This window comes from Carcharhinus amblyrhynchos, chromosome 35 (genome assembly GCF_965287045.1).
Source record: "Carcharhinus amblyrhynchos chromosome 35, sCarAmb.v2.hapA, whole genome shotgun sequence".
NCBI lineage: Eukaryota > Metazoa > Chordata > Chondrichthyes > Carcharhiniformes > Carcharhinidae > Carcharhinus > Carcharhinus amblyrhynchos.
Window position 1 is genome coordinate 15581147 of NC_137358.1, and position 27061 is coordinate 15608207.

General features: G+C 43.2%; 1 protein-coding gene across 3 annotated transcripts in view; it reads left to right on the forward strand.

The window, feature by feature from the left end:
* Positions 1-27061, forward strand: part of LOC145361753 (TOM1-like protein 2) — a 90236-nt gene that overhangs the window by 36560 nt on the left and 26615 nt on the right. For all 3 annotated transcript variants that reach the window (XM_080217687.1, XM_080217690.1, XM_080217688.1), the window contains exons 3-11: positions 4539-4617; positions 7389-7538; positions 10437-10571; positions 14443-14571; positions 15784-15900; positions 17340-17473; positions 19615-19654; positions 20227-20338; positions 26841-26970. In XM_080217687.1, coding sequence (XP_080073813.1) covers positions 4539-4617; positions 7389-7538; positions 10437-10571; positions 14443-14571; positions 15784-15900; positions 17340-17473; positions 19615-19654; positions 20227-20338; positions 26841-26970 — 1026 coding nt within the window. The remainder of the gene's footprint in view (positions 1-4538; positions 4618-7388; positions 7539-10436; positions 10572-14442; positions 14572-15783; positions 15901-17339; positions 17474-19614; positions 19655-20226; positions 20339-26840; positions 26971-27061) is intronic.

Below are 27061 nucleotides of genomic sequence, written 5' to 3' on the forward strand. Positions count from 1 at the left end.
TATTAACTGGAGCACGGTAGTTACTTTAGTGTACTGGCAATCCAAGGTATCATCCAGTGACATGAGTTTAAATACAACCAGGGCAGCTAGAGAGATTAAGTTCAGTTAATTAAGTAGATAAATCTGGAACAAAAAGCTAGCATTGACAATGGTGAAATTATTGGTGTTTTGAAGAATTGGTTCACTAATGTTCTAAGTGGGTGGCAGAATGATTAGCATTGCTGCTTCACAGTGCCAGGGACTCGGGTTCAATTCTGGCCTTGGGTCACTGTCTGTGTGGAGTCAGCATGTTCTCTCGTGTCTGCGTAGGTTTCCTCCCATAATCCGAAGATGTGCTGGTTAGGTGATTGACCATCTAAATTTTCGCTCAGTGTACCTGAACTGGCGCTGGAGAGTGGCGACTGAGGGATTTTCATAGTAACTTCATTGCAGTGTTAATGTAAGCCTTACTTGTGACTAATAATCTTTTAACCACCTTCTGAAATGGCCTATCAAGCTACTCTGTCTGAAGGGAAATTAGTGATGAACAATAAATACAGGGCTTATCAGTGATATCCTTGTCTCAAGAATGAAAGAAAGAAAACCAGCCTGTAGAATCTGTAATATTACTGCTCTTTTGACTTGCATCATTAATATTCTCTGATTTAAGACTAAGTGAACAAAGTAAATATCAAGTCAATTAATTGGAAAACATGAGATGCATCAATTTCCTCACTCAATGACACCTCCCTAAAGAATAAAACTTGTGTGTTTTTAAGTGTTGGTGACTCAATTAGGAAAACATTACATTTCCAGTTTAAGCCGTGAGTCTTTAATCTCGATTGCAGAGTATTTGAGATTGACCGTGAAAACAATTTTTAACGTGATGTGCACTTAACAGCTTGTATAAATATTGAAAGTCCTTTATTTCCAAAACTTAAACTACAGGCAGCCTTGAAGATTAAATCACTAAATGTTTGCACCAAGCTCCGAGTATTTTTTAAAAAATTACAAAATGCTTTGAATTGCCTGCATTGTTCCATGCTGGTACAGTGGTTAGCACTGCTGCCTCGCGTCGCCAGGGATCCGGGTTCATTTGGGTCACTGTCTATGTGGAGTTTGCATGTTCTGCCTGTGTCTGTGTGGGTTTTCTCCTGGGTGTTTCGGTTTCCTCCCACAGTCCGAAGATGTGCAGGTTAAGTTGATTGACCAGGCTAATTTGTCCCTTATGTCAAGGAGACTAGCAGGATAAATAGAATGATAGAATCATAGAATCGGCAATGCAGAAGGAGGCCACTTGGCCCATCGAGTCTGCACCAACCACAATCCCACCCAGACCCTGTACCCATAACCCCATGCATTTATCCTAGCTAGTCTCCCTGACACTAGGGCCAAATTAGCATGGCCAATCTACCTAACCTGCACATCTTTGGACTGAGAGGAAACCAGAGCACCCAGAGGAAACCCATGCAGACACGGGGATAAGCCTCAATGTAGTCTAGATGGGCCCAATGGCCTCCTTACTGCACTATGGATTCTATGAATCACAGCCCTTCTTTTAAAGCCCTGCATGTGAATTCAAGGGCAAAAAGGAATGTGGCCCTTTCATCATTTTCAGTTCATCCCCTCAGCGTCTATAACTTCCAACAATGGGTTAGCATCAACCGGAGCAGGCAGTCAAAGACCTCAAATTATTGCCTGCTTAAAAAGACGGCATCTTCAACAATGCAGCAGTCTTTCAGTTCATAATATAACTTGATTATTGATGATGAGCTGAATCCGATTAACTTTTTGAGCCTGATTGAGAGGCCTTCGAGTTGGAGTAAAGTAAACGCATGCGTGTCTCATTAAAAAAAATTTAAGCATTTAAAAGTTTAAAGCTCTCTAAATTGTTAATGTTTTTACTGGTGTGAAATCTTCCATTGGTGTTGTGGAGTGGGAGCTCAAATATTGCTGCCCAACTGCACAGGGCCCAAGAATGGCTGGATGCTTTCCAGATTTGGTGTGCTTCTGTTCCACTTAAACTTTATTTATTAGTGTCATAAGTAGGCTTACGTTAACACTGCAATGAAGTTACTGTGAAAATCTCCTAGTCACCACACTCCAGTATCTGTTTGGGTGCACTTAAGGAAAATTTAGTATGGCCAATGCACCTAACCTTTGGTGTGTGGGAAGAAACGAGAGCACCCAGAGAAACCCATGCAGACATGGTGAGAATGTGCAAACTCCACACGAACAGTGACCCAAATTGAGTCCAGGTCCCTGGTGCTCTGAGGCAAAAGTGCTAACCACTATGCCACCGTGCCTCTGCCCTTGGGAATGGGAGTGCATGCAATGGAAGTCTCCTCAGTTGGAGAGGGATTCCTGAGGATCTGAATGCAGAAGTAATGCCCTTTCAAAACAACAATTGTTAATTCAAGCACTTGCTCTAAGCAGAGAGAGGTTACAATATCTTGGCAACATCATCTGGAAATAGTGTTAGATTTTGCATATACATTGACCAACAGGTACCTCTATCTTCCACAACCCCTCTACTGCTTCTGATTTGGCATCTTGCTTTTGAAGCTTTCAGTGCCTTCAATCTATATCTGTGCTATCTCTAGTCTTGCCAGTCTTCCACCCCACGATCTTTGTGCATTTGAACTCATTTATGCTGGCTTTCAGCAGAGACAGGTCATGTGAGATCTTAGTTATGGACTGAATTTGTGATCAGAATCTCAGCTGAGGTTCAAATAGGGCAACAAAGTCATGAATAGCCTTATTCAGCATTGGGTTGTGGCTAAACATGAGTTTATGGTGGAGCCTACAGACAATAGCTTCCATAATTTAGTTTGGAGATATCTCTTCATCTAATACTGGATGGACTTTAATTCACACCATGTCCTGCCCACCCATTATCCTCGTGCTTGCTAACTACATTAGCTCCCATTCTGGCAGTATCACTTTAAAACTCTCATCCTTACTTTCAACTCCCTTCATGACCTTCCTCTTCCCCAGCTTTGCAACCACTTCAACCCTACAATGCTCCAATTCTGACCTCCGCTTCCTCATTCTTTCATACCATTGGTGACCCTACCTAGAATTTTCTCCTTGCTCCTCTTTCCTCTTGAGATGCTCCTTTAAAACTTTAATTCTTTGACCAAGCTTTTAGTCCATCTGTCTCCATATTTTCTTTTGACCAAGCTTCTCATTTGTCTTGATGTTTCCTTGCATGGTTCAGTGCCACGTTTTCTTTGATTACTGTGAAGTAACTTGAAACATTTTTCTACATTAAAGGTTCTGTATAAATGCAAGTCGTTGATTTAGCGAAGTGGCTATGTCACTAACCAGTTCTGCCTTCCTCATGCCGGGAGTGTTGGAAAGGCTATGCTTGAGAAATACCTTGATGGAGAGATGAACGAGGAGAAAACTAACCTTAAAATCACCACCCATTCACACTAACATAATAATAACATTGACACTATTCACGTTATGGTGAATATTTGTAGGTTAGATTTTGAACATTACCATGTTACACAACTGTTAAAGAAATACTAACTAATGCTGGGAGGTGATGCTTCCTAAGTTTACGGTTGAATCTTTTATGATAATAAGTATTGCTGTCTTTTTTTAATCCCCAACAGTGAACCTTGTGATAGTATTAATTGGATTACTATAAATATAGTTAAGTCTTTATGTATGTCTACGTCTGCCATCCATCTGGCAACCAAGAGATAAAATAAAATACTGCAGATGCCGGAGAAATGAAATTTAAAAAAAAGTTTGGTGGTTTTTGTGGAGAAAGAAATAGAATTAATATTGTGGTACAGGTTGTTTCACTCAGTGTTGTGCTGTGACCCTACTGGAACTAACCTAGCTTGGTTAATAATAAGCCTTAGCTTGGATTATATGGAACATATTGTGTAAAACTAACTTACATGGAACCTGAAATTCTAGGCTGGGATAGTCAATCTTGATTTTGATATTTTGTTTCTTTGGGGCAGAAGTGAGGGAAATAAGGAGGTCATTTAACTTTTTCTCTTGTTAGTGTTTCTTGCATTGTTTGAAATTTGGTGTTCATTTGCCTGCATAACACTGGGGGAAACAATTAGCGTGGGACAGCACAGTGCTTAGCACTGCTGCCTCACAGTGCCAGGGGCCTGGGTTTAATTTCTGGCTTGGGCCACTGTCTGTGCGGAGTCTGCACGTTCTCCCTTTGTCTGTGTGGGTTCCTTGCAGGTGCTCCAGTTTCCTCCCACAATCTGAAAGACGTGCTGGTTAGATGCATTGGCTGTGCTAAATTCTCCCTCTGTGTACCCCAACAGGCACTGGAGTGTGGTGACTAGGGGATTTTCACTAACTTCATTGCAGTGTTAATGTAAGTCTACTTGTGACTAATAAACTAACTTTAAACTTTGACATTCTGGAGCTCTAAGAGTTCAGTTAATTCCTTGGATGAAGAAGGATTTTTTTCCCAGAATATTTAACCCGCAATTAAAAATCTGCCGCCAATTTTGCCTTGTAAACTATTGAGCCTTTTGACTCCATTTTTCTAAATGGATTTCTTCTTTGTTTCTCAGACCAAAGGATGCGATCCGGGCCCTGAGGAAGAGACTTTCAGGCAACAAGAACTTTCGGGAAGTGATGTTATGCCTGACGGTTAGTCCTGCGATTTATCTGTGAAGTAAAGTCTTTTGTGTGGCTAAAATGTTTCAGTGGAATCTACTTTTGCAAGTGCTGTTGACTTGTGTCATATCACATCTTTGTGATACTGGAAGTAGAATTGCTTACGCGCATGATATTGTTTTATAATATTGGGATCATTACGCCATGTGGCACACAGTGTATTCCAGTGCTTGTATAGAACTGTACTTCAGTTGGTTTATTCCCCAAAAGTCTAATACCTGTGAACAGCGGCAACCTGATATCAGTCACAAGTTCAAATGTTTGGTGAAGGAAGTTTGTAATTTGGAAGGTGAGTCAACACATGTGAAGCAACTAATGATAGTGACTGAGCACACAACATATTTGCAAAATAAGTTTCCTGTTACAATACTTGCAACACTAAAGAGTCACAAACAGCATGAAATCAGTGTTCCTGGAGTATAGAAGGCAGCCTGTCGAGATTGCACTGACTGTCCAACAGAGCATTTTACCCAGGCCCCGTCCCTGTAACCTAATTTACCCTGCTAATCTCCCAAACATATACACCTTCCCAGCTGCCATCAGACTTTTGAATGCACCTACCTTATATATCAAATTGATCTTTCTCTATGCCTTAGCTATGACTCTAACACTACATTCTGCACCCTCTCCTTTCCTTCTCTAATATACAATATGCTTTGTATAGTGCGCAAGCAACAATACTCTTCACTGTAAATCCAATACATGTGACAAGAATAAATCAAATCAAATCATGGGACATTACAGGGCAATTTAGTATGGCCAAATCAACCTAACCTGCACGTCTTTGGAGTGGAGGAGAAAACTGGAGCACCTGGAGGCATGGGGGGAACATGCAGACTCCACACAGACAGCGACCCAAGGCCATAATTGAGCCCGGGTCCCTGTTGCTGTAAGGTAACAGTGCTAACCACTGTGGCACCGTGACTGCTGCTGTCATTTTTAACATATCTTAGCATGAATCATGGCAGATGAAGTTTTTATTCCGAGAATAAAATATATGGTGATAAAAGGAGTATCTTAGCAGTTGATAATTTGAGGCAGGCCTTGTTAGGCTTAGGTCCACCTTGCACCTATTTCAGTGATGAGAAGCTTTTGTTTTGAATTTGCACAGCCTGCAATGGTACATGGGAAGACTGGATGCTAAGCTGAAAAAGAAAATATTAGAAAGCGTGGTCGAACAAGTAGATTTTGAGGGAGGATATTAAAAGCGGCTGAATGAAGTGGCCAGCTGGAATGATTTAGGAAGGGAATTCCAGAGTGGAGCCTACATGGCAAAAGACAATGGGTAGAAGGAAGAAATGTTTGAGGACAAAATAAGAAGGGAGAGTTTGGTGAGAGCATAATGGTGCAGGACTACGTGTTGAGGAACATGCTGAAACTTGGGGCAGCTACTGCCAAGATACAATGGGGAAAGGCCACTGTATAAGGCCTTTCAGCCAATGTACACCAAGGAGTTAATAACTGGGTAAAACCCCTCGGACAGTGTGCTTAATCCTAAACGTGTGTAACATTATTGAAGCACTGCAGAGTGCAACGTGACTGATGTATGTAGTTTGTAAAGAATTTTGCTCCCTATAATAAAAATATTGAAATGTTTGTAATGTTCACATTTCTGAACTGAAACACCTCTGAGTACATTGAGATCTCTGGAGAAAATGTGAATATAATTGTACTTTACTGCTTTAACAATTTGAAATGTTTTGTAATGTCTCTTTCAGATTTTATGTGAATTAAGTATATTATTTGCAAAAATAATCTGTACTTTTAAGCATCCATTGTGGACCAAGGAAAAGCAAGAATGCATCCCCATTCCCAACATAGTTCCAATCACTCAGCCTTGCATCCCCAGGCCTGATTGCAGCCCAGAACTTCTGGGTCTCCAGAATCATCCCCTTGTGTCCCTAGGTGTGAATTCCTTCTGCTAAATATGTCTCTTATCTACCAACCTGACAGTCAGCCCAAGATTATCCAAACATAGCCCTGACATTATGATCAGAGCCTTCATGTTCCCAAACTTGCTGGTTTCTGTCTGCACTCTTTGAATCCCCATTAATATTGGGACTACTGTCTCTGGGCAACAGCCTTAATTATGACTTATTTAGAATATTGTGCCTAGTTTTGTCTCTTACATGATGGATGAAACTTGTCTCCAAGAAAAGATTGCAAGGGGAGGGGGGAGTCCTTATCTAGTTTAAAAGGCCCTGGATTACCATGGTTGACTGACAGCTGGCCTAGTTTTACTTCAGAAAATGTAGTTTTGGGTAGATTTGATTGTGGGTGTTAAAATGTTGGGAGTACCAGTTTCAGCCTAAGCAGGCAGGCTGTTTGAGTTCGGCGAATAGGAGGGAGGAAGGATCATGCTTTATGTCTCATAGAATTAGGTTAAATATCAGGAAATACTACTTTTCACAGAATCATTGAGCAAAGGAACAAGTTACTGCTTTGTGCTGTAGGCATTGAAAAGGAAGCTGATGAATGTCTGAGTGTGAGCAGCATAACTGTGTATAAAGGGCAGTGTGTCTCCAGGCACCAGGCCACAATTTATTGATTATAAAACTTTTCTTTTGTGGGGCGTCCTGAAGAGCACCCTATAAATGAAACTTTTTCCTTCCTATTTTCCTCGTGTTTGTGCAGCCCAATCTCAATTGTAAGCCACAATAATGAAGTTAAATTTAGAATAGAGGATGATATTAAATTTTGTGTGTATTCTCATTTTGAATTTGTCAACTTTTTCTCTAATAAAGGTTCTAGAGACTTGTGTGAAGAACTGTGGCCATCGATTCCACGTCATGGTGGCCAGTCGGGATTTTGTGGAGGATGTATTGGTAAAAACCATTCTGCCCAAGAACAATCCACCTGCTGTAGTGCAGGATAAAGTCCTGAGCTTAATTCAGGTAAGTGGCATTGACTGCTCACAAGTGTTGTGGTATCTGAACAATCAGCGGAAGTTATTAAAACATAAAAGATAAAAGCTGGAGTAAGCGATTTGGTCACTTGAACCTGCTCTGCCTTTCGACAAGATCATGGTTAGCTGGTCTGATATTGGCCTCAACTCCACTTTCCCCATCCCCTCATAATCCTTGACTTCCTTGCGGATTTAAAATCTGTCTAACTCAGGTTTGATTATTTTTAATCCCAGGAATCAACCAGTGAACTGCCTCAAATGCACATGCATCCCTCTTAAAATGTGAAAAGAGCTGTAGGTATGAATTTGCCAATGACCTGTACAGTGTAGCAAGACTTTCCTACTTGTATATTCCATCCCCCTTGCAGTAAAGGCTCGCACTCCTGGGATCAAAGGGTTGCCTTACGAGGAAAGTTGAGCAGGGTTCGGCCTATATCGCTATAAAAATGAAAGGTGATATTGCAATGTATAAGGTTTTGAAGGGGCTCAACAGGGTAGATGAGGCCACAACCATCTTAAGGTGGAACAGGTTTGAAGGGCCAAAGGACCTATTTCCTTATGTTCATTGGCACTTCAGCGCAGCATCATCAAGCAATATTTGGTAGAGCCACAAGCTGGGGACAGGTAACCCAAAGCTTAGTCAAAGAACTGACTGGTAGGCTTTAAGGAGCATTTTAGAGGAGGAGAAAGAGGTATTGAGGTGTGAGATTTAGAGAGGGACTGCCAGAGCTTAGGGTGGTGGTGGCCAAAGGTAAGACCTGGATTGGCGATGTGCAAGAAGCCAGAATCCTATGAACGCAGGGTTCTTCGCATTTTAGGGTTGAAGGAGATCACAGAGATAGTTTAACCTCTAAGCTGAATGTATCCAAGTTCCACTGACCTGTCTTGGCTTTGTATCCTGTACGTACCAATTCTTCATTTGGCTTCACGATAGCAGGTCAGAACTCTACTCTGGAAGCAGAGACGGTGGAAGGGGCTGGGTTTTCATTGTTAGAGATGCTGTCCTGCTGGGGGGACGTTAACCCATCTGCTTATTGCAGTGGATGTAAAGGTTCCGTAGGACTCCCTTTTATGTACACATTAGCCTCTGTACTGTAGGGATTTTATGAATGTTGGAGATGGAATTTGCTGAGAACAAGTGGGATCATGGGTGAGTGTGTTTTGAGGAGAGATGTGATGGGAATGGTTCTGAAAAGGAGAAGGGCAGTACCGAGGTAGTGATAACTAATGTGGGGAAATTGAGTGATAGTCTCCTTGAAATGGGGGTCAAGAGAACAGAAGATGGGTCTCATGGACAAAATGAGTTTGGAGATGGGCAAAAGGGAGAGATTAGGAAAATATTGTGTATGTCTGCGGCCCGCATGTTGTGGGACTCATTGTTTATACATCAACAGTGACTGCATGCCAAAAATGATTCACTTGCTGCAAGTTAAAAGGTAAAATATCTCTTGCCCATCATTATCCTATCTTCCATTTGTACTGCAAATGGAAAATACAGGCAATGTGTCAGCATTTGAAAGAAGGAAAGAAATAGATAGCACTTTTGCTATACCTTTCTTCACTTCAAAACATCTACATTGGGGTGACACAGTGGTTAGCACTATTGACTCAGTGTCAGGGGCCCAGGCTCGATTCCAGCCTTTCATTACTGTCTCTGTGGAGTTTGTACATTCTCCCTATGTCTGCATGGGTTTCCTCCCACAACCCGAAAGCTACATATTGGAGGATACGTGTTGGCCGTGCTAAATTCTTCCTCAGTGTACCCGAACAGGTGCTGGAGTGTGGCGACTAGGGGAGTTTCACAGTATCTTCATTGCTGCGTTAATGTAAGCCAACTTGTGACACTAATTAATAAACAAAATAAATGAGCGCTATTTTATTGCCAGTGAAACTAGATTTAGCAATGGGGCTGATGAGATCCATCCTTGTAAGAGAAAACCTGGTTCATTAATGTCCTTCGGGAAGGAAATCTGCCATCCTAGCTTAGTGTGGCCTACATCTGACACCAGGCCACAGTAACATGCCTTCTGAAGTGGCCTAACAAGTCACTTAGTTCAAGAGCAGTTGGGGATGGGCAACAAATTCTGGCCTTGCCAGTGGCACCCACACCCCTTGAAAAAACAAAGGAAAAAAGTACTTTGGAGTATAGTCATTGTTGTAATGTAGAAGCCTGGCAGTCAAATAGTTTGCAGCAAGCTCCTATAAATAGTAATGTCATATAGTCCAAATAATCTTTTATTTTAGTGATCTTGTGGTTGGGGGATACATATTGACCAGAATATGGGGGGGAGAACTTCCTTACCCTTCAGAATAGTGCAAAGATATATTTTATGTTCACCTGAGAAGGTGAAGGGACCTCAGTAACATTTTGTCAAAAAGACAGTATCTGCCAACAGTGCAACACTCCCTCTATACCGCATTGAAGTGTCAGCCTGCGCTTTGATGCTTTAATCTTTAACCTTCTGATTCTGAGCCGAGTGTGCTGACAAAAAGGGGTTTTGCAGTGTAGATCGAGGAAAAACTCTTTCCGTTGGCTGGAGGAAATATAATGAGAGAGAACAGGTTAAAAGTAATTGGTAGAGGATCCAGGGGGGAGAGTATTAGTTTTATGCAGTGCTATAAGATCTGGAGATCATTGTCTGAAAGGGTGATTCAAGCGGATTCAGTAGCAGATATTAAAAGAGAATAGAGCAGGGCAGTGCAACTAAGTGGATCCTTCCTTCACAGAATCAGCACATAGGTGATGCATCAAAAAAAAACCACTTTCTCCGCTATATGATTCTCTGACGCCATGCCATTATGAGAAATAGGGAGGAACTTGGGCACAGGCACGCATAAAATATAACACGCAAAATGTTTATGCTATGTTTTTTAATGTTGGATGCAGGCTTGGGCTGATGCTTTCCGGAGTACTCCAGACCTCACCGGGGTAGTGACTGTGTATGAAGAACTGAGGAGGAAGGGGCTCGAATTCCCTATGACCGATCTTGATGCACTGTCTCCCATTCACACACCTCAGCGAGTAAGTATACACTGGGGCCTAGTTATTACATTGCCTCTGACTCTGATTTTAGTTCAGCTGAGTCAACGGTTTCAATCTAGCTGGTTTGACAGTGACTTAAAGGACCTTGGTGCTTTAAATATTTGGCAACAGAATTCTAATGCAGCCAATATAAATTGTACAGTGATTTAAACGTCAGATACTGTCATTGCTAACTGTCTGTCTGGAGCTCCTTCAGACCTGAAGAAGCAGCACAAATCAAATTGATGATATTCAAACATGAGGTTAGAAAATAGTTTGGTTACAGATTTGGGAGATGGCTACACATTCAAGACGTTGGTAGAGGAAAGGAAAGTGGGGCCACACTGCGCCAGGGATCCAAGTTCAATTCCGGCCTCAGGTTACTGTCTATGTGGAATTTGCACATTCTCCTCATGTCTGAGTGGGTTTCCTGCAGGTGCTCTGGTTTCTCCTCCAGTCCAAAGATGTGCAGGTTAGGTTGATTGGCCACGCTAAATTGAGCCTAGTGTCAGATGGATGAGCAGAGTAAATGAGTAACATTACGAGAATAAGGTGGAATGTGGTTGGTTGGTACAGACTTGATGGGCTGAATGGCCACCTTCTGTACTGTAGGGATTCTGTTAATGTTGGAGATGGAATTTGCTGAGAACAGGTGGGATCATGGGTGTGTGTGTGTTTTGAGGAGAGATGTGATGGGAATGGTTTTGAAAAACAGAAGGGCAGTACCGAGGTGGTGATAGCAAATGTGGGGAAATTGAGTGATAGTTTCCTTAAAATGGGGGTCAAGAGAGCAGAAGGTGGGTCTCATGGACAAAGTAAGTTTTTTTGGAGATGGGCAAAAGGGAGAGTTTAGGAAAATATAGTGCATGTCTGCGGTCCACATGTTGTGGGACTGTGATCAAAGGTGGGGACCACGGACAAGAAGGAACGTCCAAAATGACACTGGTTAGGAGATGTATTGTGGCTCACTGCTTCCAGTGTGTGTTTGGAGAGACTGGTTGAGCTGACCAGCTGCAGTATTGTAACACGCGGGGAGCCAAAGGCTTGAAAGTGAAGTTTTTCATGGCAGGGATACACGCAGAAGGAATTGGGTCTGGGGAGGCCACATGTATGCTTCAGGTGATGGAGAGGATATATGAGGTGGTGACATTAAGGTGCAGCCATGAATAAGAGTAAGAGAGTTTATATGGAGGGAAAGCAATGAAATGGGCAGCACGGTGACGGTGGTCAGCACTGCTGCCTCACAGCCCCAAGGACCCTGGTTCGATTCTCAGCCTTGCATCACTGTCTGTTTGGAGTTTGCACGTTCTCCCCATGTCTGTGTGGGTTTCCTTCGGGTGTTCCAGTTTTCTCCCACAGCCCAAAAATCAGGTAAATTGGCTGTGCTAAATTGCCCCTTAATGTCAGGAGGACTAGGTAGGGTAAATGTCTAGGGTGAAAGGGAGAGGGCCTGGGTGGATTGTGGTCAGTACAGACTCGATGGGTAGAATAGCCTCATTCTGTACTGTAGGATTCTATGATTCTGTGGAATTGAAGGAGATGATGAGATTAGATGGAGTTTGAAATCTAAGGCTGCAATGTTACTCAGTGCAGTTGCTGAGGAAGGCTATTTCATGAAAAACTTGGGTGAGACTTTGGGTTGGAGGGAACAAAGATTGCAATGGAGTTGAGCTGGGTAGAATTTACAACTGTTCCTTCTCAATGCATCAGCACGAGCTAATGCCCCAGTTTGATACTGGGGTGACTGAACAAGAGAGGGCAGAAGCGTGGCATGATCAGAGACCTTTTAAAATTACTGAAGGATTTGATAGAATGGATTTAGTGAAGATATTTCCACTTGTTGGAGAGACCAGAGCCATGCACCATAAATCATTGAATCCCTACAGGGCAAAAGGAGCCATTCAGCCCATTGAGTCTGCACTGACAACAATCCCACCTCGGCCCAACTCCAGCAACGCCACATAGTTATACTGCTAATCCCCTGACACTCGGATCAATTTAGTGCGCCCAATTAACTTAATCCACACATCTTTGGACTGTGGGAGGACACCAGAGGAAACCCATGGGGAGAAACTCCACACAGACAGTGACCCAAGCTGGGAATTAAACCTTGGTCTCTGGCACTGTGAGGCAGCAGTGCTAACCACTGTGCCACCCATGTAAGATGGTCAGTAATAAAGCTGACCAAACTACACCAATTTGAAAGCTGGTTTGTGCTAATTCAGTTTGGAGTTGTAATTGACCTCCGCCTTTGATCTACAGAGAGATGCAAATCTTCCAGAATTTTCTTTCATCCAGAGAATGGTGAGCTTGTGGAGTTCTTTGCCACAGAAAGCAGTTTTTCTAGGAAAGAGTTAGGTATAGCTCCTGGGCTAAAGGAATCAAAGAATAATGGTGGCGGGGGAGCTCCCCCTGATTTGGATGATCGGTCATGACCATTATAAATGATGAAACAGGCTCAAGGGCTGAATGGCCTTGCTCCTGCTCCTTTTATCGATGTTTCTGTGTAATTCTTGCTCCTGATTGCTGTCCAGTGACTACAACAGGAAAATTTCATGTGGATGTCAGGTTGGACAATATTTGAGCCAGCTCCAGACCCTGCTGAACTATCTCCAGCAACTCCAGATGCTGAGGCTGTTTGGGTTCCCAACACCACCTGGTTCAGATCAGCTGTCTCAGCACAGATCCAAGTTGAGGATCTTTCTGGCTGATGATGATTAACTTGCTGAGTCATTAACGAACCTCTTAGATTTTTTAATGATATCCTGCTGTATGGTATTATGCTATTATCACTCTATGCAGAGTGAGCAGAGTTAAACTTTCCCACAAGTAACCAGCAGCATTTGAGAGCAGTGTTTGAACATTAGACATCCATTCAAAATGGATGGGTGAAATGTTCTCTGGTATTGACACAGGCTAATTTCAAGTGGGAAAAGTGGCACTGCCAATGGCAATCGTGGTTTTTTCCATCGTGCGGTGCAGGATGTTAAAGACAAAGAAAGTGGACAGAGGCTCCGTGATGAATCGCTGGCTGGTGGCCCCCACGATCCACCCATTCTGTGAGCAACTCAACGACCCAACAATCCAGGCACCATTTTACAAAGGCTGCCTCAGCACATAGCAATCGCACCAAGTGTGCCAATCAAACTGACACCACCGTGGGGTGATTCTCTTTCCCCCTCCACTGCCCCCAAGCGCTGCGCTTGCCTCCAAGCTCCCCTGGGAGTACTACTCACCAGATGCACGCCTTCTGAGACACGTGATTTGAGTCGTTCTGATGTCACGCTGCCATGGATGCATTTTTTGATGTGAAGGTATGAGCCTGACAATGAGATGCTAATTTATTACAGTGAGGTTTCTGATACTGAATGGTGGGAAACGTGACCCACCACCGGTTGGGGGAGGAGGTAGACAATCACTTCCCGCTTTTACGTTGATGTGAAAAGTGACTTCTGCCATCTCACATTTTCCTCTTTTGCCTCCAAACCCCCCTGATGTGAATGAGAAAACCTGATGTCTGTTCTTGTCCTGCTGTCAACTCTGGAACTTAATTGATTTCTTTAGTGTCACAAGTTGGCTTACATCAACATTGCAATGAAGTTACTGTGAAAATCCCCTAGTTGCCACACTCTGGCACCTGCATGGGTACACTGAGGGAGAATTTAGCATGGCACCTAACCAGTACGTCTTTCGGACTATGGGAGGAACCTGGAGCACCCAGAGGGGAGACAGAAAACATGCAGACTCCACGCAGACAAGCTAGGAATCAGACCTGGGTCCTTGGTGCTGTGAGGCAACATCGCTAACATTGGGAACTTGCCATTGTCCTTTTGTGTATAACAGTTCATTTTACTCTCGTTTTATCTTTCAGACTATTCCAGAAGTTGACCCAGCTGTCACCCAAAATTCCGTCCCGGCGCAGCCAGCAATGTTCCCAGTCTCAGAGCAGCCCATTCCCGCAGTGTCCACAGAAGGTGCAATCACTCCCTCCCTCGAACAGGTAACAATCTGTTTTCCTTCTTTCCCCGCCCCCCCCCAAATGCAGCCTCAGAACTGCAGTCATGATTTACTGTTAACCTACTGAAAATGAAGCAGCTGACCCGAGATTCTTCCGCAATGAGCATCTCTCATCTGCACTTCCTTCCCTTAAGGGAAAACCACAGTCACAGGAGGTGAAGTCCGTTCAGTAGAAAAATCATTCTCTCTCTCCCTCCCCCCACACCCTGATGAAGGGAAAATTTCCCCTGAAGTTTACCAGAATTGAAAATCTGATGACTGCGTGCTGTGGCAAAACTAGAATGAATGGATTGTTCTCCCTGGAGAAGAGAAGATTTGATTCAAAATTGTGAAGTGTTTTGAGTGAATAAATAAGGAGAAACTGTGTCAGAAGTGATACGAGAATACAACCTTTTACGCTGAATCTTGATCTGGAATGTACTGCCTAAAAGGAAGTGGGAGCAGATTCAATAGTAATACCCAAAAAGGGAAGTAGTTAAGTACTTGACTGGGGGAAATCTGCAAGGCTGTGGGGAAAGAGTGGGGGAGTGGGCACAAAATGGTCCCTTCAGAGAGCCAGCCAAGATGTGACGGGCCAAATGGCCTTTTTCTGTGGTATAGGATTGTATAATTGAAAGGGGTTTTGATGACGGGGACACCCTCCTCATTCTGCAAACTGAAACAGAATGATTGGGTTAAATAAGTGTTGCCAACATTCCATAGTGTGCCGTTATTTTTGTGCAGTAAGAAGTCTCACAACAGGTTAAAGTTGGAAAAGCTTATTTGATATCATGAGCTTTCAGAGCGTTGCTGCTTCATAATTTGAGTCCTCTGGACTTACCTGATGAAGAAGCAATGCTCCAAATGCTCATGATACTAAATAAACCTGTTGGACTTTAGCCTGGTGTTATGAGACTTCTTACTGTGTCCACCCCAGTCCAACGCCAGCATCTCCACATCATTACGATGTGGCTATGAAATTCCACTTTCTACTGGTTAGGCATAGCTATTGGGGAACGCTAGCTACCATTGAATAGAATGAATCATAACAACTGTAGAGTAATGCCTAAAGTGTTCACTTTAAATATTAGTCATTTATAATTTATATAAACATTGTCATTCAGTCGCCACCTGCTGGTGACACTGGTTGCTGCACCAATCAAAATCCACTTGATTATCCTTGACTTCTGGACTAAATTTTCAGTGTGTCTTGCAGGTCGCAAAACTGCGGAGTGAACTGGACGTGGTTAATGGCAACGTGAAGGTGATGTCTGAAATGCTGACTGAAATGGTTCCGGGGCAAGAGGAATCCTCCGACCTTGAACTACTACAGGTGAAGCAATGTTCCGAAATATAGGCACACAAGAAGGAAACCATTAAACCATTTGACTCTGTTTCACCATTCAATTATATTACATTGGATCTGTCCTTTAACTTCATTTGTCTGGCTTTGCTTTATATTTCTTTATAGGATTGCACTCCAAAAGATCATAGAATCATAGTGATTAGCAATCCATACCCAAGGCTTAACAACCAGGTGATTAATCTTCACCATGTACCAGTTAAAGCATCATGTTCTTAAACCAGTATGTTTGTACTCCTGATCCCCAAAGTTCTGACTTTGTGGTAAACAGAATTTGAAACTGTTCACAGTAAATGTGCAAAGCTAGTTGCCCTCCTGGCAAGTGAACACAATTCATGTCGAAATATCTGGAGCGTCCCATAATGACACAGCAAGTTTACTGACACGATAGCTGAGCAGTAGAGAATACTGAGCTCCTGGATTCCTGTTTCACGTCAACTTTATTGATTGGTAAGTAGTTTCAGAACACCAGGTTAAAGTCCAACAGATTTATTTGGTAGCACAAGCTTTCGGAGCGTTGCTCCTTCTGACTTAGCTGAAGGCGTGACACTCAAAGGTTGGGCTACCAAATAAACCTGTTGGACTTTAAATAGTCTCACAACATCAGGTTGAAGTGTTTATCCCAGTCCAACGCTGGCATCTCCACATCACAACTTTATTGATGCCAGTAACAAGGTTTACCATTAATCTGAGTACCCTGAGTTTAAGGGGAAAACTGGCCTTAGTATTGGTCTCCAGTGAAGACAGTTAAAGTGCTGGGGTGGGATTAAACAAGGTCAGAATTAGGTTCGAAAATGTCAACTTTATTGTGTATAGTTATTGGGTGGGATTTTCTGGTCGTGTTCACCCCAAGGCTGGAAAATCCTGCCTGAGGCCAATGAACGTTTGCACGCTCCAATCTTGTGGCAGGCGGGTTGGGAAAATTTTGCCCATTGTGCCTATGTTGCTGATATTGTGTAGGCCCGTGCAGGAAGAATAGCCACTTGAGTGAAGATGACTGGCATTCTTTAAAAAAAAAACAAGGACTCCGCACTTGCAGCAGGGTGAGGAGGGAGGAAACAAAACCTGCAAAAAAAAATGAAATAAAAACAAAGTGCTGGAAAACTCAAAAGGTCTGGCAGCGTCTGCAGAGAGAGAAACAAAATTCTGATAAAGAGGCATAGGGACTTTGTTTCTCTCTTCACATGCTGCCTGACCTGTTGAGTTTTTCCAGCATTTTCTGTTTTTGTTCAGATTTCCAGCATCCGCTGTACTTCATTTTTATTTCACTGCAAAAAAGAACATTGGTTTAATATTGAAACTTCTGTTTTGAGATAATTCACCTTTTATCTGTTGTGTCTACAGTAAACATAACTGCTGTTGCGTACTTCAGCACTTAGATATAATTAATTACACATTTTCCACAATAGGAGCTGAACAGAACGTGCCGAGCAATGCAACAAAGGATTCTGGAGCTTATCTCAAGAGTCACCAATGAGCAGGTGACAGAGGACCTCTTGCATGTCAATGACAACCTCAATAACATATTTCTGCGATATGACAGGTAATCAAGTGCACTTTTTCAGGTCTGTTGAAATATCCTTTTCATTAAAAAGAATTTGCGTATGTGTAATACCTTCCACAACTGTGGGGGTACCACAGAGCACTGACAATTAATCCAGAAACTCAGCTAATGTTCTGAGGACCCGGGTTCGAATCTCGCCGCGGCAGATGGTGGAATTTGAATTCAACAAAAAGTATATCTGGAATCAAGAACCTACTGATGATCATGAAACCATTATTGATTGTCAGGGAAACCCATCTGGTTTGCTAACGTCCTTTAGGGAAGGAAAGGAAATCTGCCGTCCTTATCTGGTCTGGCTTGCATGTGACTCCAGAGCCACAGTAATGTGGCTGACTCACAACTGCCCTCTGAACAAGGGCAGTTAGGAATAGGTAATATTCCAGGGTGGCACAGTGGTTAGCGCTGCTGCCTCAGTGCCAGAGACCAGGTTTGATACCCAGCTTAGGTCACTGTCCATGTGGAGTCTGCACAGTAAGAAGTCTCACAACACCAGGTTAAAGTCCAACAGGTTTATTTGTAGCAGACGCCACTAGCTTTCGGAACTGGCTGTTCCTTCATCAGGTTGGGGGTTCGCCCACCTGACGAAGGAATAGCCAGTTCTGAAAACTAGTGGTGTCTGCTACAAGTAAACCTGTTGGACTTTAACCTGGTGTTGTGTGACTTCTTACTGTGTTTACCCCAGTCCAATGCCAGCATCTCCACATCATGTGGAGTCTGCACATTCTCCCAGTGTCTGTGTGGGTTCCCGCCGGATACTCTGGTTTCTTCCCACAGTCCGAAAGACATGCTGGTTAGGTGAATTGGCCGTGCTAAATTCTCCCTCGGTGTGCCCAAGCAGGTGCCGGAGTGTGGCAACTAGGGGATTTTCACAGTAATTTTATTGCAGTGTTAATGTAAGCCTACAAGTGACAATAAAAACTTTAAACGATAAATGCTGGCCGGCCAGTCAGTAATGCCCCATGTCCCACGAAGGAACAAAAAAAAAGCCAGTGACGTGTCACGTAGGAAAAGTGGAGGCCAATTATTTGTGCAGCAGTGTTCGTCAAGTAGTAACGTGATAATAACTAGTTAATCTGTTTTGGTGCTGTTAGATATGATCTGTCCTACTTTGAATATTCGACTGAGTGTCTGGTTTCTGTAGTCAGAGTGAACAGTTAGGGTATGTGGGGACAGACCAGCCCTCAATCTGTTGCATCTTTTTAAAAAAAAATTGACACCTCCAACAGTGCGATTCAAGCTTGAGTGGGGCTTGAATACGTGACATCAGACTCAGTGGTAAGAATGCTACCCATTGAGGCACTGCTGGCACCTGTTAGCTGATTTGTGTGAGCTGAGGTGGAATCACACTCACCCATCTGGGTATATATGTCGCACCAAATGATCTGCATCTCGACAAAGTAGCAAATTGCAAACTCAGCCCCAACTGAATTGGACACCATAATTTTTACACGTGTCATAACCCACGTTTAAGCACATTGCCGAAGTACTGAGATTTTTAATCTCCAGTATGCCCAGTGTGTACGTTTTTGCAAAGACATATATCAATATGATAAAGACTATTGAAAGATTTTATTTGAGAATTAGTAGCACAGTGGTTAGCACGGCTGCCTCACAGCGCCAGGGACCTGGGTTCGATTCCGGCCTCGGGTCACTGTCTGTGTGGAGTCTACATGTTCTCCCTGTGTCTGCATGGGTTTCCTCCCACTGTCAGAAAGACGTGCTGGTTAGGTGCATTGGCCGTGCTCAATTCTCCCTCAGTGTACTGGAACAGGCGCCAGAGTGTGGCGAGTAGGGGATTTTCACTAACTTAATTGCAGTGTTAATGTAAGCTTCCTTGTAACTAATAAATAATTTTAACTTTTTGATAGTGCTTGTGGAATTTGCCTCCAATTTGATTGAAAGTTTTGAGGACTAGAAATTTGATATCTTCTCAGAATCATAAAATGATATAATAGACCGTCTGACTCAACATGGCTGTACTGGTCCTTTGGACAAGCTATCCAGTTGATCCTAACTGCTCTTTTCTCTTAGCCCTGCAAATTTTTTACTTGAAGTACTTATTCTGGTGGTTTGCATCTTGTGCCTATTTCATTGATTCTGTCTTTCATGTTTTTATTCAGGTTTGAGAGGTTCAGGACTGGACAGAACACTGCTAATCGAGTGAGTACAACTCAACTCTTGGAGTAAAGCTAACTAATCTAGTTTGAGTCACTGCAGACACGTCAGATATGAGACTGAAGGTAGATGACATTGTGTGCACAAGTGCCGTGGCGGCATAATGGCACCAGTGGTTAGCACTGCCGCCTTACAGCGCCAGGGACCCAGGTTTGATTCCTGGCTTGGATCACTGTGCGGAATCTGCAAGTTCTCCCTGTGTCTGCATGGGTTTCATCTGGGTGCTCCGGTTCTCTTCTCTCTCTCTCTTCTTCTTCTTTTCTCTCTCTCTCTCTCTCTCTCTCTCTCTCTCTCTCTCTCTTTCCCCCCCCCCCCCCCCCCCCCCCCCACACACACACACACACACACACACACACACACACACACACACACACAGTCCGAAAGATGCATTGGTCATGCTAAATTCTCCCTTGGTGTGCCAGAGTGTGACAACTAGGAGAATTTCACAGTATCTTCATTGCAGTGTTAATGTAAGCCTACTTGTTACACTAATAAACATAAACTGTTAGGAGTTTGTAATAAATTAATTTTCAATCTCTTTCTCTTTCTCTCTCAAGGTTCCCAGTGGTTCAGAGAATGCAGAAAATTTAATAAATCTTACACCAAGCTCTCCTGCTATTGTCACCCCAGTGACTTCCTCAAATCTCTCAGCACAATTGGCAGGGCTCAGTAAGTATTGGATCCCAACTACCGTAAGTTGTCTTTGTGGAGAAAGAGAGTAAAATATGATTTGGAGGAGGGGACCGAGTGTAGGGTAACAAAGTTTGCGGATGGCACAAAGATAAGTGGGAAATTGCGTGGAGGACGCGGAGATTTGGATAGGCTAAGTGAGTGGGCGAGCATCTGGCAGATGGAATATAACATTGGCAAGTGTGAGGTTATCCACTTTAGAAGGAATAATAGTAAAATGGACTATTATTTAAATGGTGAAAAATTACAACATGCTACTGTGCAGAGGGACCTGGGGGTCCTTGTGCATAAATCACAAAAACTCAGTCTGCAGGTGATCAAGAAGGCAAATTGAATGTTGGCCTTTATCATGAGGGGGATGGAGTATAAAAGCAGGGAGGTCTTGCTGCGATTGTACAAGGTATCGGTGAGGCCGCAACTAGAGTACTATTCGCAAATAAGGGAACCAAAATTGCACAAGGATATATTGGCTTTGGAGGGAGTACAGAGAAGGTTCAGCAGGTTGATACTGGAGATGAGGGGGTTAGCTTATGAGGAGAGATTGAGTAGATTGGGCCTGCATTCGTTGGAGTTTAGAAGACTGAGCATAGATTTTATAGAGACATAAGATAATGAAGGGGCTAGACAGGGTGGAAGCAGAGAGATTCTTTCCACTTAGAAAGGAAACAAGAACTAGAGGGTACAGCCTCAAAATAAGGGGGAGTCAATTTAGAACAGAGTTGAGGAGGAACTTCTCCCAGAGGATGGTGAATCTTTGGAATTCTCTGCCCATTTGAAGGATTGGAGGCTACCTTGTTAAGTGTTTAAGTCACAGGTAGGTAAATTTCTGGCCATTTAAGGGTTATGGGGAGCATAGATCATAGAATGTTACAGTGCAGTACAGGCCCTTCAGCCCTCGATGTTGCGCTGACCAGTGGAACGAATCTAATGACCCTTTAACCTAAACTATTCCAATGTTATCCATATGCCTATCCACTGACCATTTGAACGCCCTTAAAAGTTGGCGAGTCCACAACTACTGCAGGCAGGGCATTCCACGCCCTTACTACCCTCTAAGTAAAGAGCAGGCGGGTAAGTGGAACTGAACCACTATCAGATCAGTCATGATCTTATTGAATGGCTGGGCAGGCTGAAGGGGCTAGATGGCCGACTCCTCCTATTTCCTATCTTCTAAAAAAGACTGCGTTTCCCCTCCATTGCGTAAAGTGACACAGGCTGTCGTACCTCTCTGATACAGTAAATAGATTGTTCTCCATTTCTGAGCCTGGACAGTATTTCTGGGAAATATCATAGCCAAGTCCAGTCCCATCTTATTGCTGTTTTTTTGTAGGATCAGTCAGTTCATTCAAAGTGAGGCCTACCTGTGTAGTCTATCGCCTTCCCCGGTGCAGAATACTGAATCTACTCCACCTGAATTTGGCAGTTTCGACTTGTTAAAATGTCAGTGATCAAACCAATTGTAATGCGCACAATAAATTAAATGTTGGTTGAAGATTGCATCGATAGAGATAAATCTACCACACAAAAGTTGGCCCATATCCACAGGAATCTATCTTCCTTCATCTTACCCCTATCAGCGCAACCGTTTTATTCCTTTCATTCCTCGTGTTTAAACTGCTTCTCTCTCAAAGAATGTGTCCTTTTGGCCCTCCAAGCCTGCACCGACCAAGCTGCCTGACAACTAAAACTCTCTACCCTTCCAGGGACCATAACCCTCTATTCTCATCCTAGTCATGTATTTGTCAAGATGCCCCTTAAAAGTCACTATCATATCTGCTTCCACTACCTCCCCAGCAGCAAGTTCCAGGCACCCACCACCCTCTTCTTTAAACCTTGACCCTTGCACCCAAAGTCTATGGCCCCTAGGAATTGACTCTTCCACCTTTGGGGGAATTTATTTGTTCTGTGTAGTTAAACTCCTGTGAGAATGAGTTCCACATCCTAACTGCTCCCTCTAACTACAGAAACACAATTAAATTCATTTAAATGGATGGCTTCAATTTGAAAGCAAGCAGCTCTATTTGCTTCACTGTACACCAGTGGATTTCTAGTAGCTTCAGAGATTTCTTGCCATGTATATATTTTTTAAAAAGAATTAGGTAATATGTATTTATTTTGTTGAGCGTGAAGTGCGCAGGGAGCTGAATTAATAGTATAAATTATATTTTTTTAAAAAAATTAGGTGGTATAAATTCATTTGCTTGAGACTGAGGGACTGAAAGGTTTGTGCTATGTGATGCACAGGAAGCTGAAGGTAAGAAAAGGGGTAAAGTACAAGCTGCAGACCAGACAGATTTCTCCTTTCCCAGCCCAGAGATGCAGTCATAGCAGCCAGCATTACAGTTTTTGCTGATTTGAGGACAAAACTTGAATTTGAAGCTTGACCTTCTGAATCTTTATGATTGTGTCTCATAGCGCTGTGCATTTAATCACTGCACTGATCCACTTGCTGCCGTTCAAAGAGGGCTGTGGACACAAGTTAGTGGCTTCAAGAAAAGTTGGTGGGAAATACAACTGTTTCATGTTTTGTTGATGGAATTGCAATATTCATTAACGTTGCAATTCTGTTATGACTAATGTGAAACCTACCATTCCACTCACCTGATGAAGAAGAAAGCTCATGATTCCAAATAAACCTGTTGGACTTCAACCTGGTGTTGTGAGACTTCTTACTATGACTAATGCAAATAACGTATTTCCATGTATGTAGAGAGACCAAAGTTGGGGGCCATAAGTATTAGATCCTCGCTATTAAATCTAGTATGGAATAAAATAGCAATATCTTCACCCAAAGAGTGAAGAATGTTCAACTCCATACTTCTAACAGTAGAATCATCATAGAATCTCTATAGTGCATAAGAAAGCCAGCGCAGACAACAATCCCACCCAGGCCAGATCCCCATAAACCCTTGTATTTATCCTGCTAATCCCCCTAAAGGGGCAATTTAGCATGGCCAATCTAACCTGTACACCTTCAGATGAATTGCTGAGGCGCATAATATTAATACTATTTAAGAGGAAGCTAAACAAACATGCGAGGGAGAAAGGAGTAGAAAGTTGCTTTTTAAAATCGTAGAATGGTTACAACCCTATAATGATCACTTGCTAAGGTAGGAACTACCTGGAAGCTGGTTTTGAAACTCATTAGCTGACTGCTCATATCCTGCTTGGAGGAGGCTGTTCAGATTCTGAAGGGGCCTGCCAGGATTGACACTGGGATGAAAACCAGAAATGCTGGAAAAAGTCAGCGGGTCTGGCAGCATCTGTGGCGAGAGAAACAGTTAATATTGAGTCTAATCTTCGGAATTGGCAAAGAATAGACACTGAGGTTGTTTCCTCTGGCTGGGGAATCAAGAACATGGTCTCTGAATAAAGGGCTGATCGTTTAGGATTGAGGGTTGTGAATCTTTGAAATTCTCTACCGCAGAGGGTCGTGGATGCTCCATCGTTGAATACATTTAAGGCTGAGCTGGACAGAGTTTTGGTGCCTTAGGGAAGTGAGGGATATGGAGAACTGGCAAGAAAGTTGTGTTGAGATGTAAGATCATACTGAATAGCAGAGCAGGGTTTGAGGGCCATATGGTCTACCTGTGCTCTAATTTATTATCTTATAGCCTGTCTGCAAGGGCTTTTCAGCTAATCTCACACCCCTGCCCATTCCCTGTAGCCCTGCAAAATATTCCTTTGGGTGTTTTCAAGTCCCTTTCAAAAGCCTGAATTGTGTTTTCCTCCATGTTCTCAGGCATTGAACAAAGAACAAAACAGCCTGGGAAACTGGCCCTTCGGCCCAACGAGCCCATGCCACCATTTTAACATGGAGTCCCCCCTCCACCATTTTAACATTGAGTCCCCCCTCCACCCATGACACTTGTCTATGCTTATGGCATTCCACAATGAGGGAAGACTAATTTAAGGACAATTTGTTACACCAATCAGCCTAATAGCACATCTTTGGGGTGTGGGAGGAAACCAGAGCACCTGGAGAAAACCCACGCAAGCACGGGGAGAATGCGCAAACTCCTGCAGACACTGGCCTAAATCCATGTATCTGCACAGCCAACAGTGATAACCACTGAGCTGTCGTGTTGCCCAGCATCTGGTCCAGTTTAAGCATACACTAACGACGTGAAGTACTAGGCTATTCTCGAAAACAACCAAGAGCAGCCCTCGTACGACCCATCGTGTGTATGCCCCTTGTTGGACAACAAGGCGGACTGAAGCACTTGTGGATTAAAAGAGGAAAAACATCAGTATCGCCCACATCCTTGTACATTTCTAGGGACGTCCCAAGGCTCCTGAACCTTATTTAAAACAGTCTCCTATATCCCTCCATCTCCATCCCGCTCATGTACCTGTCTAAGTAACTCTTAAACAACTCCAGTGTGCCTGCCTTCACCACCTTGCTTGGCAGAGTATTCCATGCCCCCACTACCCTCTGTGTGGAAACCCCCCCCCCCCCCCTTGCCGGCCCCTCGTAATGTGCATTTCCAATATAGGAAAAAGCTTACCACTGTTTACTCTATCTATAGCCTTCATAATCTTATATACCTCTATTAGATCTCCCCTCAGTTGCCATCTTAAATCTATGTCTTCTGATTCTCAACCGTTCCACCAATGAAAATTTCTCTTCTTCAACTCTCTATCCGCAACCCTCATGACTTAGAACACCTCCATCAAATCTCCTGTCCGACTTCTCACCTTCTCTTATTAAAAGAAAACTACTCCAGTCTACCAGTGTAACTAAAGTACCTCATCCTTGGAATCCTTATTGTAAACCTTTACTCTCATCGCTTCTGAAGTTTTCACCTCTTTCCAAAGGTGTGGTGTCCAAACTTTGCCCTAATATCCCATCCTGAAACAGAATTTTATAAAGATTCACTATACCTTCCTTGTTTTAGCTCTTTATTATTAAAGCCTACAGTGCTAAATTCCTTTTTACCACTTTTTCAACTTGCCCTGCCCCCTTCAAAGATTTGTATATGTGTACCCCCCGTGTCTCTGTTTCTGCACCCACTTTAGAATTGTATTTTTTATTTTGTATTATGTCTCCTCATTGTTCTTAGTAAAATATACTTCTCTCCATGGATTTTATCTGCCATGTGTCTGTCCGTTCTACCAGTCTGTCTTGCATCCTCTTGGAAGTCTATGGCGGTCCTCCTCAGAGTTCACAGTTTTTCCCAGTTTGTGTCATCTGCAAATGTTGAGATTACGCACAATGAAGTCCAGGTCATTGTGATTTAAAAATCAAGTGGGTAGTCCTAGTACAGAGTCTTGGGGAACTCAAGTCACCACCTTGGGTCACTGACCAAATGGAGTTTGCACATTCTCCCCATGTCTGCGTGGGTTTCCTCCAGGCGCTCCGGTTTCTTCCTACGCTCCAGATGTGCGCCTGAGGTGAATTGGCTATAAAATTGCCCTTAATGTCAGAGGGACTAGCCAGTAAATGCATGGGGTTATGGGGATAAGGTCTGGGTGAGACTGTGGTTGATGCAGACTCAATGGGCCGAATGGCCGCCTCCTGCATTGTAGGATTCTATGATTCTATAACCCCACTATACGTCCCTCCAGTTTGAAAAATAGATGCTCACTGCTGCTCTCTCCTGTCACTCAACCATCTTTGTATCCATGCTGCCAATATTCGTTTTGTTCCATGGGCACCAACTTTGCTGGCAAGTCTGTCGTGTGACCTTCTTTCAAATGCTGTTTGAAAGTCCACAACCACTACATCAACATACCCATACTGGCTTTCCCTTGGATACCTGTCCGAGTGACTACTAATTTTGTCCCAGATTATAGTGTTTCAAAGCTTTCCCACCACAAAGGCTAAACTGGCCTGTAATTGATAGGTGGGATGATGACTGGTGGGAGGAGATTTGTATGGAGCACAAATGCTGGCATAGATCAGTTACTAAGAACATGAGAACTAAGAGCAGGAGTAGGCCATCTGGCTGCTTGAGCCTGCTTTACCATTCAATAAGATCATGGCTGATCTTTTAATGGACTCAGCTCCACTTACCCGTCCACTCACCATAACCCTTAATTCTTTTACGGTTCAAAAATTTATGTATCCTTGCCTTAAAAACATTCAATGAGGTAGCCTCAACTGCTTAACTGGGAATTCCACAGGTTCACAACCCTTTGGGTGAAGAGCTTCCTCCTCTCAGTCTCAGATCTGCTCCCCCTTATTTTGAGGCTATGCCCCCTAGTTCTAGTTTCACCTGCCAATGGAAACAACCTCCCTGTTTCTATCTTATCAGTTTCCTTCATAATCTTAAATCAGACCAAATGACTGTTTTTCTGTCCTGTAGACTGTATGCGATAAACCATTTTTGTTTGGAAAAAAAATCTTTCTCTGAGACAGTGTAAATTTCCCTTTTAATGTTAATGCCTCCAAAATGTTTCTCCTGCATTGTAGAGTAATCTGTCAATCCAAACGATGTTATCGGGGAAACATTTACATCGGGGGTTTGTATACATTTAGGTGTGGCAGGAGAAAGTGTGAGCAGGACGCTGAAGTCCTTGGAGAACAACAACCATCCAAAAACTGAGGAAGAAGAATTCGACATGTTTGCCCAGACCAGAAGCAACTCCTTGGCCGACCAGCGCAAGAAGTGAGTAGTGGTCCGTCTGGTGTTCTGTAATTTCCCACCTGTTACATGAATTTATGTGAAACAAAGTAGAAAATATGATGCATAAATTGTT